Raw genomic sequence first — 14,489 nt, 5'->3', positions numbered from 1 at the left:
ATATGTTCAGTCCTACTGATTCAGGGCAGGACCAGTTCTCTGCTATACAGTAAGAAAAAAAAGAAAAAAGAAAAAAAAAAAGAAGAGTCAGTACCTTAGTTCTCTCTATGAAACACTTTCTGGGTCAAAGGGATTGTTTGATTACCCTAACTTCAAAATCATAGGTTTGTTTCAACTTTGACCTTGTGATAAAGTCCTAGCAGAAGCCAAGTCTCATCTGTTCAAGACTGCTATCAGTATACTTTGCATCCCAACTGAAATAGTACAGTTCAAGAGACACCAATCTGCTTAAATGCAAAGACACCAATGCCTGTCAATGAAGAGATGTTTTTTCTTTCTTAAGATTTATGCCTATAAAAATAAAAGTTATAAGCTGGTTAAAAAACCAATAGTGGACCTCTAGTCCTCTCGTTATTTTTGTAATGACCTTGTGTCCTTCCTTTTTAAAAAAACACCCTCCTCCATTCCCTGTGCTGCTAGCAAGGCCTTCAGTCCAGGGCCCTACTTCTTAGCCATGGTGATGGGCTTCTCATCCAGACTGGCCAATTACGACACCCAATCTAGAGCAGTTAGCAAAAAACATTCAAGTGTTCCCAGCAGGGTCATCAGTGCTCATTTTAAAATTATTGATGTAGTCACTGAGAAGGAGCAAGATCTTGGGTTTATGACATTTGAGAATATATATCTGGAGCAATTAATAATTTTTATACTATGGTGAAGAGAGATCTAAACCATATGATAACCACGGGGAAGTAGAGAAGAGAGTGGAGGGAAGATTGACAGTATCGTTTGAACCTCCAAGCCTATATTGCCTAAATCTCGAACTAGCGCCAGCCTTAATTTCCCTTTTATAATGTCCATTAGCTCTCCCTTCTTCCCTCTCTTTATTCTTTTTTACATAAAGATTTGAGTTGGCTTTTTGTTATTTGTCATTGAAAATGCCCTGATAAATTTTTGTGTGCCTCTGAACTAGAGTATTGATTTAGGATTTTCAAGGATATTATTTTGTTTTTTCTTATAATGTCAGCACAGTTTACAACATCTATCTTTATTATCTCTTCTACCCATAAACACACATACACATACTTTCTTTCTATTAGCCCATAAAGATCTCAAAGAAAAATTTAAAATCTAAGCATTTAGAAGCATTGTAATATCTGCCTATGTTGTCATATGACCCAAACATCCTTCTTAATGATAAAAATTGATGCCTTTCAGATTCTGATCATACAAGGCTTCAGTACCTTCTTGTATATCTAGTTGGCCCATTATTTTTTAAATCACTTTCTTTTCCAAATATATCTAAGATGATTCTCTTTTTCCATGATAAAAAATTTTTTAATTTAAAATTTCAATAGTCGGGGCCCCACACCCCGGGAGGCCGGCGCCCCCGACCACAGGTGGGCCGCGACGAGCCCCCGCGTCCCGACCATCTTTCCGCGCTTCCCAACGCGCGCACGTCCAGCAAAGCCGCTGAGGCGGCATCTGGAAGACGACAAAGGCCTCCCCGTTCCCGGGGCGCGCGAGCGCGCCCCCCGCAGGGCGTCCGGAGCCAGGACCCGCCACCGCGGGAGGAGCCCCCGCGCCCGGCCCGAGGATCTCCTGGTGAACGTTCCCAGCTATGGAAAAGTGGTAGTGGACATTGCATATGGTGGTGCATTTTATGCCTTTCTCAGTGCTGAAAAGTTAGGACTGGATGTTTGTTCTGCAAAGACAAGGGACCTTGTGGATGCAGCAAGTGCAGTAACAGAAGCAGTGAAAACTCAGTTTAAAATCCATCATCCTTTTTTGAATGCTGAGTAATATTCCATGGTGTATATGTACCACATCTTCTTGATCCAGTCATCTATTTTTGGGCACTTGGGCTGTTTCCAAAGCTTAGCTATTGTAAACAGTGCTGCTATAAACATAGGGGTGCAGGTGTTCTTTGGAATTGATGTTTCTGTGTTCTTTGGGTAAATACCTAGGAGTGGAATTGCTGGATCCTGTGGAAGCTCTATGTTTAGTAGGTCCAGAAATCTCCACACAGCTCTCCATAGTGGTTGGACCAGTTTGCACTCCCACCAACAGTGCAGAAGAGTTCCTTTTTCTCCACACCCTCGCCAATATTTGTTGTTGCTAGTTTTTTTAGTATGTGCATTCTCACTGGTGTAAGATGGTATCTCATGGTAGTTTTGATTTGCATTTCCCTGATGACAAGTGATGTTGAACATTTTTTCATATGCCTGTTGGCCATTCGCATTTCCTCTTCAGAGAAGTTTCTTTTTAGTTCCTCTGTCCATTTTTTGACTGGATTATTTTCTTTGTTGTTGTTGAGTCTCATCAGCTCTTTGCAGATTTTTGTGATCAGTCCTTTATCATTAGTGTTGTGTGCAAAAATGTTCTCCCAGTTGGTGGGGTTTCTCTTTGTTTTTGTTATTGTCTCTTTTGCTGTACAGAAGCTCTTTAATTTGATGTAGTCCCAGCTGTTGATCTTTGCCTTCACTATCACTGCTTTGGGTGATGTGTCTGTAAAGATGTCTTTGATATGCAAATCACGTAGTGTTTCGCCTATATTTCCTTCTATGTATTTTATGGTTTCAGGTCTTATGTCTAGTTCTTTAATCCATTTTGAGTTGATTTTTGTATATGGTGTGAGGTAGTGGTCAAGCTTCATTCTTTTGCATGTAGCGACCCAGTTTTCCCAGCACCATTTATTGAACAAACTTTATTTGCTCCAATGCATAGTCTTTGCTCCTTTGTCAAAGATTAGTTGACCATAAATCTGTGGGTTTATTTCTGGATTTTCTATTCGATTCCATTGGTCTGTATGTCTGTTCTTGTTCCAATACCATGCAGTTTTGATGATTGTGGCTTTGTAGTAGAGTTGACGCTGGAAGGGATCATGCTCAGTGAAATAAGCCAAAAAGAAAAAGAAAAATACCGGATGGTCTCACTCATAGCAGGGATCTAGAAAACTTAAATAAGGGACCAGGAAAATGAATAACTATAAGAAAGTGAAAATCAAAATCAACAAAAACTATGAACCAGAGACACTTTTTGGGGGTGGGGGGGGGGGGCGGGAGGGGAGGGATTGGGGTCAGAATGGGGGGATTGCAATTGTATGGGGAATATAAAAATAAAATTTATTAATTAAAAAAAAAAGAATACAAAAAAAAATAAAATTTTTTATCAGTTTAAAAAAAAAAAAAACTGATATTACTTACTTGAAAAGACAACTGTAAACTAAAAAAAAAATAAATAAAAAAAAATAAAATCCATCATCCTGATAGCGAAGATCTTGCCTTTTTATATGGAACTATATTAACAGATGGAAAAGATGCTTATAGTGAGGAACCAACCACCAATATTTGTGTTTTTGCAGATGAACAGGTGGACAGAAGCCCTACCGGCTCAGGTGTGACAGCCCGAATTGCCTTACAGTATCACAAAGGCCTTCTGGAACTGAACCAGGCCAGAGCCTTTAAAAGCAGTGCAACTGGCTCAGTATTCACAGGAAAGGCTGTGAGGGAAGCAAAATGTGGTGATTTTAAAGCTGTTATACTGGAAGTATCTGGACAAGCCCACTACACAGGCACAGCAAGTTTTGTGGTAGAAGATGATGATCCACTGAAGGATGGGTTCCTTCTCAAGTGACTCCTCTGACTTACTTATAAGGGCTTTCTTTGTAAAGCAATTATTATCCATAAGTAATTTTTCTCTAAATTATGTGAAAAATTGTATTCCAGTTGTACATGTGAGACAACCTCCATTCTTTCTAAATATCACTTTAGAAATGACACACTTTCAGAATGTTTTTCTAGTTACTGAAATATCAGGTACAATTAAAACTTCAATTATTACTTTAAAAATATATGATTATGGGGATTACTATTGATATATATTTTAAATGTTCATTGAATAATGGCTTAAATTGTAGCTCTTACAATGACTCTTTCAGATTTATTATTGTATTCTTCCAGCTTTTCAGTAAAATAATGCCCTGTTTTTAAGCATCAGGCAAGGGAGATGAATTAATCTAAGGTACTTATCATCAAATTTCTCAAGTCACATTATTTTGAAAAAAATATAGTTAAAAGGTTACATTTTATAACATTTTACAATGTGCACTACTTTAATAAAGGGCACCATGAAATGCATGTGATTATTCTACGGTTCTCAAGAGTGGGGAAAATTTTATCACTGACATTGTTTAGAATTGCTAGTGTGGGGTTATAATAAATAAGCAGACTGAAAAAAAAATAAAATAAAATTTCAATAGTCATCCACCATTGGAATTTATTTTGAATCTCTTCTCTTTTACAAAATTTGTAAAAAGACAGTCATGAGTAAGTTGATGCTTGCATACCTTCAGTCACTTAACATGGGAATTAAGACAATTCCTATTAAGACCACTTCCTTTAATTCTATAGTGAACATAATTTTAGATGTTGATCATTAATTACCCCATTCAATTTTAAATGTGCCTTCCTTGCAGTAGGTACATTACCTACTGAAATTAGACAGAAAAATTATACAGAAAAAAAGTAAACATTACCTATCTGAAGTTACCACTTATATAAGAGAATTGACTTTGAGAAAGACAGGTGACTTGCCCCAAATTACACAAGTATCAAGAGTCACAGCCTGGATTTAAATCTAAATCTTCTAGCTCAAGATCCAATGATAACTTCACTCAGAATACTTGCTCTTTTATCTGACCTGTATACATGGGAATTGTTTGTATTTTATTAGAAAATTGGTTTCTGCTGCATTAACAGTTTAGAAAGTGACTGCATATGTTGCTTATTTTCTATTACTTTCAAATATGGAGAGAAAATGTTATGATGGTGTTCCAAAGACCATAGGACTAAAAGATACACGTCTTGTCTGGGATTCAATTTGGAAAAAACTAAGTTTAGGTATTAATTCTTGGAAGCTGGCAGAAGGAAGCAAGGTGCCCTCTTTTTAGTACATAAAAATTAGTGCAGATCTTCCTCATGTGTCTTATATCAAGCCAGTTTACTTTTTCTGTGTAACCCTGGACAGTCGGATTATTCATGCTGCTCTTTGTATTATACACCACTTTGATTTGCAGTCATCTCTCTACACCACAGCTCTTGTTAAGAAATATATGAATTAGCTCCAAAACTAAAAATACCTTCCTTCTTCACCTGGTTAAATCAGCTGAACTCCAGCTCCATGAGCAGCCTTGATCTAACTTTGTCTTTAATTATTTATTAATATCTGTGTCCTGTGATCCCAGGTCACCCCTACTGCTGGTGTGTTTGTGCTACGCTGTGGAGGTCTGGGTCAGTGCTGAGCTCCCCCGCTCATCTGTGGTCTGACGATAGCTTCAAAGACTGCCTCTCAGTGAAAAGAAAGAAAATGTATCACAGTCTACATTCTTTTCAGGTGAGCGGGATATAAAAACCTTCCTGCCATTTGTCATTTCCAGCTTCCTAGATGTTACACATTAAATAAATATGTTTTAATGTCTTTGAGTTGTAACCTTCTGTCATCTGTTGTAGAAAAGCCTGGTTTTGGGGGAGTCTGGTTGACCATATGTCAGGAAGAGGTCACATTAATCACAGTGGGGAAATGTCACCAAACTGACCCCTTCCCAATGACTCCCTCAGAAAGGATCATTTATCATGATGTAAGCTGCTATGTATTTCTTACCTAAGGGTCTTTGTTATATAACATAAAAATTTGATTGATTACAATAAATGACAACTATTATTAGTGTAAATTACACCACTGTCTGTGGAATGGTACTAGAAAAAAATATTTAGGCATATTTTACAAAAAAATCTGCAGAACTGATCATTTAGCACCTTTTTGTGTGTCTTTATGCTTAAGTCAATCAAATTTCCCTATTGACTGTATTACAGATTGACTGTGTCTGTAATAAAAAGGGGTTTGATAAGTGTAAACCATTCACATACATTTTGTGAATAAATCCTGTTTGCCAGTTCCACTACAAAAAATTTACTTGCCTAAAAACCTTTATGCTACAAAACTTATTACTTTGTTAAAACCACTGATATAATTTTCATGATTCTGTTAGGAAAAGCAGTTTTGCGTTTTGTTTCACAAATAAAGTATTACTATTTTTAATTTCTTATCAAAAATAGTACTTGAGAAAGGAAATAGAGGAAGCCGTGGCTGGGGAGGAGTACAAGTGTGGGGAGAAAGGGAGAGAGACAAATTGGTTAGATTAAGGTATAACCACTGCCAACTCTCAGTCTCTCCATTTTGTTTTCTTTCATGTTGGTTTAGTCTCAGGTAGGCTTCCCTTTCAGCATGGTAAAATGCATAGCTTTTTCTCCAGATTGGCATTCTACCAGCTCAGGCACTCCAGTGGAAAGTGAGCCCCACTTAAAGTTCCACAAAAAGACCGGGAATTGAGTGTCATTGGCCTACCCTGATCACATGCCCTTGCCTGATAGTCATGGTGACTGGGTAGGTACAGTGCTCTCAGAAGCCATGTCTGGATCATGTTCCTCTTCTAGGAATCTGAGATACGGACAACCTAAACTGAATCACATGTGCCAGAGAGCAGAAGTGGTGGTCAGTAAAATGATAAGGGGATCCATCAGCTTAAAAAAAAAATGAATGGGAAATAACTATAAGAAAGAAAATATCAAAATCAACAAACAACTATGAACCAGAGACAATCTATAGGGGGTGGAGGGCCGGGAAAGGAGGGCTTGGGGTCAAAATAAGGGGATTGTAATTGTAAGGGGAATATAAAAATACAATTTAAATAAAAAAAATAAAATCAAAAAAATGATTGGATGTTGGACTGGCAAAAATATAAGATGGCTATTATCCACATTTTCAGATGTTTATCTACTTCTATATATATTTTGAAATGATCATGGCAAAAAGCTTAGAAATCATTCATCATTTCTAATAAAATTTCAATCCCATACCCTGGGGTGGCAGAGATACCCAATATTACTGCTTTTTGAATAGTTAAGAAAGTATGTTTTTCCATCACTAAAGCATTTATCCATTTATACTTTAATCATATGTAGCAAAAATGACGATTGCAGTAAAAATGTCAGATGCTGACATTTAATCCATTTGACACTTGTCCATAATCAATAGTTAGTTTAATCTATTACTTGAGCAACTCAAGCTACAAATACTTAGGTCAGAATGAAAACCATTTTTTTTTTGAAAATTTAAAACAGTAATAATCTAGGGCAGTTTTTTCACAAGACTGTGAAGTTTTGAGGGCAGACACTATGCCATGTTTTGTTTTACATTTTTGGCATCCAGTTAATTATTCAAAATAATACAGTTTATTAAATTTAGCCTAGCAGTCAAATAAATAACCATGTTTCCATCTATTTTGTAGCTATTGGAATCATTGTGGATCATGGACAACAAATGGTCCAGCTCTTCTCACCAGGACCTTAGCATGAAACTTGAAAATGTAATCAGGACTTGTCATCTGATAGATAGTGAGCAGAAACCCCATATTCATATCATTAAAGATGGTGCAACTTATGTTGTTCAGAAAGCAATGGAGTCATTGCTTCTTACAAGAGAGTTAGGGAAAATAAATGTCATTACCTGTCAAATGTCTTCCTTCTCCACAAATGTTAAGCAGTTGCAATGATTTAGTCTTGTCTGTTGCTATCCTTTCATAGCTCAGTGGGTAATCTAGAACACAAAAGATTGTTGAACAAATCATTCATGTGGTGCCACTCTGGTAAAGTTTCATTTTTAAGAACAACAACAACAATAGCAACCAAGTTGGTAAGATTTGTTCATGAGAAAGCCAGTAATGGAACTTTGAAAACTGATGAGACTTGTGTAGTCAGCTTTCTTCAAATTAAAGTTCAACAGAGCTCATAAATTCTACATAACCAACAATCTATTGAGCTCTTAATTCATAAATTCAGTGAGACCATTTTGTATAACTAAAATGCTTCTAAAGAAGAACACCATTAAAAATACATATTCTCAGTGATTTATAATGGTGGCTAGAGTAAAAACATATTATTCAGACTATTACAGTATAAATATAAGAAGATAAGTAAGATGCATGGCAATGAATCATGTCATGAAATGTTAAACCATAACATGGTATGGGGTTGAGGATTTAGGAGTTAGCAGAACAGCACTCTTTCTGTTGGTATGCATCATTGGGAAATGACTGACCTATAGTGTAGGTATTCAGGATTATAAGAACCTGGTGTGCTCAAGTCAAAGTGAAAAAGAACCAAGGGAATGTTAAGTTACATGATATACTGTAGAACATCCAGGAATACTATTTTTTGCTGAGCCTAGTGGACTAAAAACTTACACATTGTAAGTAAGGAATGGTCATAATTTATATAGTACTAGTCACCTCATCCTAAATTCATGTAGTAATATGGACAGAACACTAGTCATTTGCACCTTCTAAATTAAAAGGAAAATGCTTACTAATGTGTAGAAACTTTTTCTACTAATAGTCATTGTATCATTTCATTCTGACCTACAGAATTTCAAAACAGAGCTAAGCAAACATATAAAATGGTTTTGGATTTCTGATGTAGGAGTTGTACAATTTTTGGGTGATGGGGAGATTGACAGTCAGCTTATCCTCCAGGCAGTGGCTTTAAGGGTCTCTAGAAATTTATGAAATATGACTTTGGAAATGTTGACTGTAGCAATTCTAGATGAACATAGTCACCATATACCCTCCTTCACACACACATACACACACACGCACACACACACATAAACACCTATCTCTCTTGCAAAAGTGTATTGTTTTCAAACTGTATAAGGAGTCCTTGTCATAGAATAAAAATATTGTCTGTTTTCACAAGATCTGGTTGAAATTTAAACAATAATCTGGTATTTTATTGATATGATGCCACACAATTGGTTTCATTGTTATTTTTCTGCACTGAGCAATTTATATAAACCTTAATGTAGTATTTCATAAAAAAGGAAACACAGTTAAATCCAAACAAATGGCTAGTTAGACCATGGTAAACAGATTCAATTTTCCAATAACCCAAACTTATTTGATGGACTTCTATTAGATGTTTGTTTCCAGAGGTTAAGTAATTTACTCTAGATGACAGATCAGATTTAACTGCCATTACAAATTTGAATTCAAGCTATATGTCAGAGCCTAGGCTTTTACTCCACAACATCACACTTATCATAATAGAGAGAAAAGAAAAAAATGAGGAAGAAAGTGATCCACAACTATAAGATAAACAGGAAAGAGAAAGGAACTGCAACTTCTTAAATGTCTACTCTGTGTGTGTTTAATGCAATGCTAATTCTAAGACACACACAGTCCATTTAATTCTCACTGAAACTATTAAGAAGTTATTATACCTATTTTAATTATGAGACTATTAAATACATAAAAAGGGTGGAAAAATAATATAAGAAACACCAATCTCCAGAAAGAACATATTGACAACAGAATTAAGATCTGTTAAAAAATCCCTGAATACATTTATTCATCCCATTGTCACAAGTAATACTCAGAAATCAAAGCTTAATAGCTCCATAATTACAAAATACATTTTATCATATACATTTATCCTAAAAGTATAAAACACTTTTCAGTTATTTTAATTTCCATATATGCATTATATTGTACTTCATATATTCAATAATGTTATTACTCACATGAAAACTCAATTCATCCATTATTATATACACATAGATATCCTTCAGTTTGACTATATTATTCAATTGTAATATAACATTTATTTTATCTATATATTCAAATTTTAGAAAATGTCAGTTTAGTTTTTCTTGTTGAGGCCCCCTCCCCTCTCCAACTATTGCATATGTTTCTCTATGTAGTCTATATTTTCCATGTGTCCATAAGTTGATATGCAGGGCTTTCTCTAGAATACCTATTTAAAACAGAATCGTGCCATTGAACATTTTCAGCTATACTAAATATTGCTAAGTGTTTCACTTCCTCAACTTGGTTAATTATTGCCAAATTATTCTCCAAAGTAGGTTCACTAATGCATAAAGGTGAATCTCATTCACATATCCTTCACCAACTGACATCAAACATTAACATTTTCATATATTTGATTAGTGTACATTAACATTTAATTCTCTTAAACTCCATTTTTGTGATTACTGGTAAGATGGAATACTTTTTCATGCTTATTTGGGCACTCAAGTTTTTCCCCCTTTACATTTATCTTCTTTCATTTGTCAGCTGCTGTAATCAGACTATCATATTTTCCTCATCAATTTATTGGCGTCTTTTTTAATCGGGGCCTAATCTTTTGTAGTTATTTGTATTGTTATTATCTCTTCCCCGCCTTTTGACTTATTTTCTTTTGTATGCAACTTTTTATAAACTTTCCTTCTAAAACCCAAAATGATAAATCTGTATAATTTGTGCTTATAGGGTCTGATTCTTAAATCATTTCCTGTCTAAAGAGTACAATGATTGTTTTTTTTCCCCCCCTTGGTCTAAATATATTAACAGTTGATTTTCACACTTAGGTCTTCAATCCATATAGAATTTACTTCTGAATATGATATAGGTTAAGAATCCTATATTTTTTGTTTCCACAAGGATTTTAAATTACATGACCAGTTTACATATTAACTATACCCAAAGCAAACATATGAGACAGATAACTAAGGTAATTCCAAATTAACTGATTCAGAAACAAACGTAGAGGTTCAGTAACTCCACCAATGTCAAACAGCTTGTAAATGTTGGGGTCAGGGTGTGAATCCAGAAAATCTGGCTCCTGGGCTCATGAATAATGGAATAACGTGTCTGTGTCGGGACCAGGATTTCACAACAAAGGAGGCAGAGGCTGCATATGGATACTAGAAAAGCTAAATTTTTTGCTTTACAATAGAGCTATAAGGCAATGCTCTGTAATCTATACATTGTTTCTGTTTGGTGAAATTAGAGGGTCAAAAATCATGAATCCAATTAATCCAATTAATTTATTGATTGATTTTATCCATTACCTGCAACAAGTAGTCCAATAAATAACTCAATCATTTGATTCAATTAAAATCTAATTAATGATCTGGGTCTTGACAATGCCTTAAGGTATCAGGCTGGTGTTGGCACTCATTGACTTACAATTTAGATAGAACTAAAGGGATCGATAAAATACAATGTATCAGATGTAAAGTACAGAAAGCACCAGGGCTGTCATGGCTCAGTGTGCAGAGCATTTCTATTAAATGAAGTAAGAGAGTGGTGGAAGAATGTTCAGAAGTCTTCCTAAAGTATATGTTATGTGATTAGCTGATTAAGAAAATTCATCCAGCAGACTGGAGTTCAGTTCCAGGCAGTGTGATAGCAGCAGCAAAGACAAACAGATAATCAGCAGAAAGCAGGAGCTTTTCAGTACTAAACTGCTCCATCCAGTTGGAATCCAAGCTGAGAACTGGGCAGTAAGCAGTATCCACATGCAGAACACTCAATTTACCATGCACAGAGATCACACTTCAATCCAAAAGCAATGAGAAACATCGCTGCACGGTGTAAACAGAGTGGTTTTCACTAGCAAGGCATCAGAAAGAGCAATTGGAAGGCTGTTGCAGGTGACAGATGACAGAGTTTTGACCCAAGGCAGGGATGCAAAATTCATTACAATCACTGCCACTGCTTATGCTGGGGAGTTACAGGCTGCTGGGACCTCTGTGCAGTGCCAGCTGTGGAGCCTTTCAGAATCTTCAAAAAATATCAGAACTACCTAAGCAAAATATAAAGAACATATAGGGGTAATTTGAGAACTCTAATGTAGTGTATATTGATAAGGTATAAAGAAACCATAAATGATAGTGTAGTTTCTCTGGGCTAGATGTATCTGGGAACAATAACTATGTAGCTCGACTCCTGAAAGAGCAAGAGGAGGAAGTGTAACCCAAGGAAAAACAGAGTTGAGTATATTGCCTGTCAGGAATTGAGGGATAAGCCAAGCTAGAAGGAGGTTAGGGGAGAAAGACTCCAATTTCACTTTTATTCCTCACTCCCAACACTCCCAGGGGCCACTACAGGGGAACACAATAGGGGGCAAAAGTGCAAAGGAGCTCATTGATGCCACCTACAGAGATCTGCCTCCACCTTGAGGACACAGTGCAGACAGGAGAGCAGTACCGAGTCTGCAATGTTCAGACCTATGCTCTCCATAAACTTTATAATGTAACGGTGTGATAGCCATAGAAAGAGGAAGTTCCAGGGCTTCCCTGGTGGCTCAGCTGGTTGAGCCCAGAGCTGTGAAGCTGTCCACAGCCTCCGTGACGCCGGTTCGATTTCCGCCCGGAAGGGGAAATTCCCACATGGCATGACAGACCTCTCCTGCTGCGCCCGCTGCTCCCCTCAGCAGTGTATTTCGGTCCTTGTAAACAGAACACTGTCCTCTGGTGAATTCTCTCACCCTCCTGTGCCTCTGGCCTGAGGGCCTCCCCGGTGGCACAGCAGTTGAGCGCTGGGCTGCAAAGCTGCCCAATCCCCGGCTGCTGGCGAGGGTCCCACATGGCACACAGACCTCTCCTGCCGCCTGCTGCTCCCCTCATCAGTGTACTTTGTCGGTCTGCCTGTTCTGCTCTCCCCTCTGGCTCTGGTGAATTCTCTCACCCTCCCACGCTTCTGACTGTACCCAGTGCTTGTATAAATAAATAAATCTTTAAAAAAAAAAAAAACTTGCTATAAAAAAAAAAAGAAAAAAGAAAGAGGAAGTTCCAGGTCCCCTGCCCTACCCAAAGAAGGGTAGAGCTGGGCAGGGAGAAGTAGGTAGAGAAGACTGGAGGAAGGAAGGAAGGAAGAAGATTAAGAAGATCTGGAGGAGGCACATAGAGCAGAGACTTGCGAAAAAGCTGTGCTTGCTTCTTGACCTCAGACTTGTACCAGGGAAATACGGAAGGAGACACTTGAAAGAGACGGAGACGTGGGTGAGAAATCCCGGGGGAAGCTGACAATGGCAGCCTTCATCCTGACTTGGGTTTTGATTTTGCTCTTTTCCTTCCAGACTTGCCTGGCCCCTTCTGTCCCTTTCCTATGGGTCCCCACCAGAAGGTGCCTTAGACTGTGGTAAGCTTTCGGGATTCAGCCGTCCTGCTTTGGGCCAACCCTGTTTGGCTGGGCATTTACCCATGAGGGGATGTAAAATTTGGGGTATTTAATTAGAAACTACTTTAACTATATTCTTTCTCTTCTCCTTATTGCACACTAATTATGTTATAGTTTCTTTCTATTGAAGGTCTTACAGAGTGTTTTTTCTTGATGCTGTGGATGGCAGAACCCACTCAGAGCAAGGCAGGTTTGGGGGTCCTGTATACCCCTTCTTCTCTTCTAGAATGTAAATAAACACTGCTGTGTTCATATTATAAATCCAGTCAAGATCATGCTTTGATTCTTCTTCCAGTCAGATTCTATTTTCAAAGCATCTGTATGTATAGATATTTTGGGTCCAGCTCTATTGACCTTCCCAACATTCAACACTAAACTATTTCACCAAACAGTTGCTCAATTTTTACAGACCTCTTTTTGAATTATGTTTATTGTGGTGACACAAAATTGCAATGCTGTATATATATATTAGGGTTATAGGTTCTCACCTCTACAAATTATTATATTATCATATGATCATGTCATTTTTCCCACCAAAACACCAAATGATCCTTCATCATAGTCCAGTGGGTTCCCTTTACTCCAGCCCCCTCGTCTCCCCATCTGGTAGCCTCAGGTCTGCCCTCAGATTTCAAAGGCTGTTTCTGGTTTGCTTTTGTCTGCCATTGTGCTTTGTTTCTTATATTCTACATGAGTGAAATCACTTGGAATTTAACTTTATCTTTCTTATTTATTTTTCTTATAATCCCAGCCAGTTCCATTCATGTTGAAAATGGCAAGATTTCATCTCTTTTTATACTTGATTAGTATCCCACTGTATCCCATCTGCTTTACCCACTCATACACACTTGTGCCCATAACCTGGCTATTATAAATAGCACTGCAGAGATCAAAGAAGTGTATATATCCCTCAGAATTTGTGTCTTTGCATTCTCTGGGTAGATACCTAAGAGTGGAATTTATGGATCATATCATGGATCAATTTTTAATATTTAAAGAACCCATCAAACTGTTTTCCTTAGGGAGTGGACAAGTATGCATTTCTTTTTTTTTTTTTTTTTTTTACTATGTGCCAGACTTTATTTTATTTTTTTTTTTTTTGCTTTTCTTTTTTTTTTTTTTTTAATATTAAATTTTATTTTTATATTCCCCCATACAATTGCAAACGCCCCATTCTGACCCCAATCCTTCCCCTCCCGCCCCCACCCCCCAACAAGTGTCTCTGGTTCATAGTTTTTTGTTGATTTTGATTTTCACTTTCTTATATTCATTTTCCTGGTCCCTTATTTAAGTTTTCTAGATTCCTGCTATGAGTGAGACCATCCGGTATTTTTCTTTTTCTTTTTGGCTTATTTCGCTGAGCATGATCCCTTCCAGTGCCATCCATGTTGCTGCAAATTGCATGTGTTTA

The 14,489-nt window shown here is 37.1% G+C and overlaps 1 protein-coding gene across 1 annotated transcript; it reads left to right on the top strand.

Moving 5' to 3' along the window:
• Nucleotides 1-514: 514 nt before the first annotated feature.
• On the top strand, nt 515-3,763 carry LOC119242891 (trans-3-hydroxy-L-proline dehydratase-like). The gene is made up of 3 exons (XM_054693974.1): nt 515-660; nt 1,359-1,769; nt 3,252-3,763. Exons 1-3 carry the CDS (start codon nt 515-517, stop codon nt 3,634-3,636), a joined length of 942 nt encoding a protein of 313 aa, XP_054549949.1. The 3' UTR covers nt 3,637-3,763.
• The last annotated feature ends 10,726 nt before the right edge of the window (nt 3,764-14,489 follow it).

Source organism: Talpa occidentalis, unplaced genomic scaffold, assembly GCF_014898055.3.
Source record: "Talpa occidentalis isolate TD23 unplaced genomic scaffold, MPIMG_talOcc4v2.1 talOcc4.13, whole genome shotgun sequence".
NCBI classification, from domain to species: Eukaryota; Metazoa; Chordata; class Mammalia; order Eulipotyphla; family Talpidae; genus Talpa; species Talpa occidentalis.
The sequence above is the reverse complement of the archived record's forward strand: the minus strand, read 5'-3'. Positions and strand labels throughout refer to the sequence as shown.

Excerpts from the sequence above, each read along its gene's own strand:
- LOC119242891 (XM_054693974.1), top strand. The coding sequence starts at position 515 with ATGGTGATGGGCTTCTCATCCAGACTGGCCAATTACGACACCCAATCT. Across the intron at positions 661-1,358 it reads GAGAAGGAGCAAGATCTTGG|TCGGGGCCCCACACCCCGGG; the intron begins GTTTATGACATT and ends AAATTTCAATAG. Across the intron at positions 1,770-3,251 it reads GAAGCAGTGAAAACTCAGTT|TAAAATCCATCATCCTGATA; the intron begins TAAAATCCATCA and ends AATAAAAAAAAA.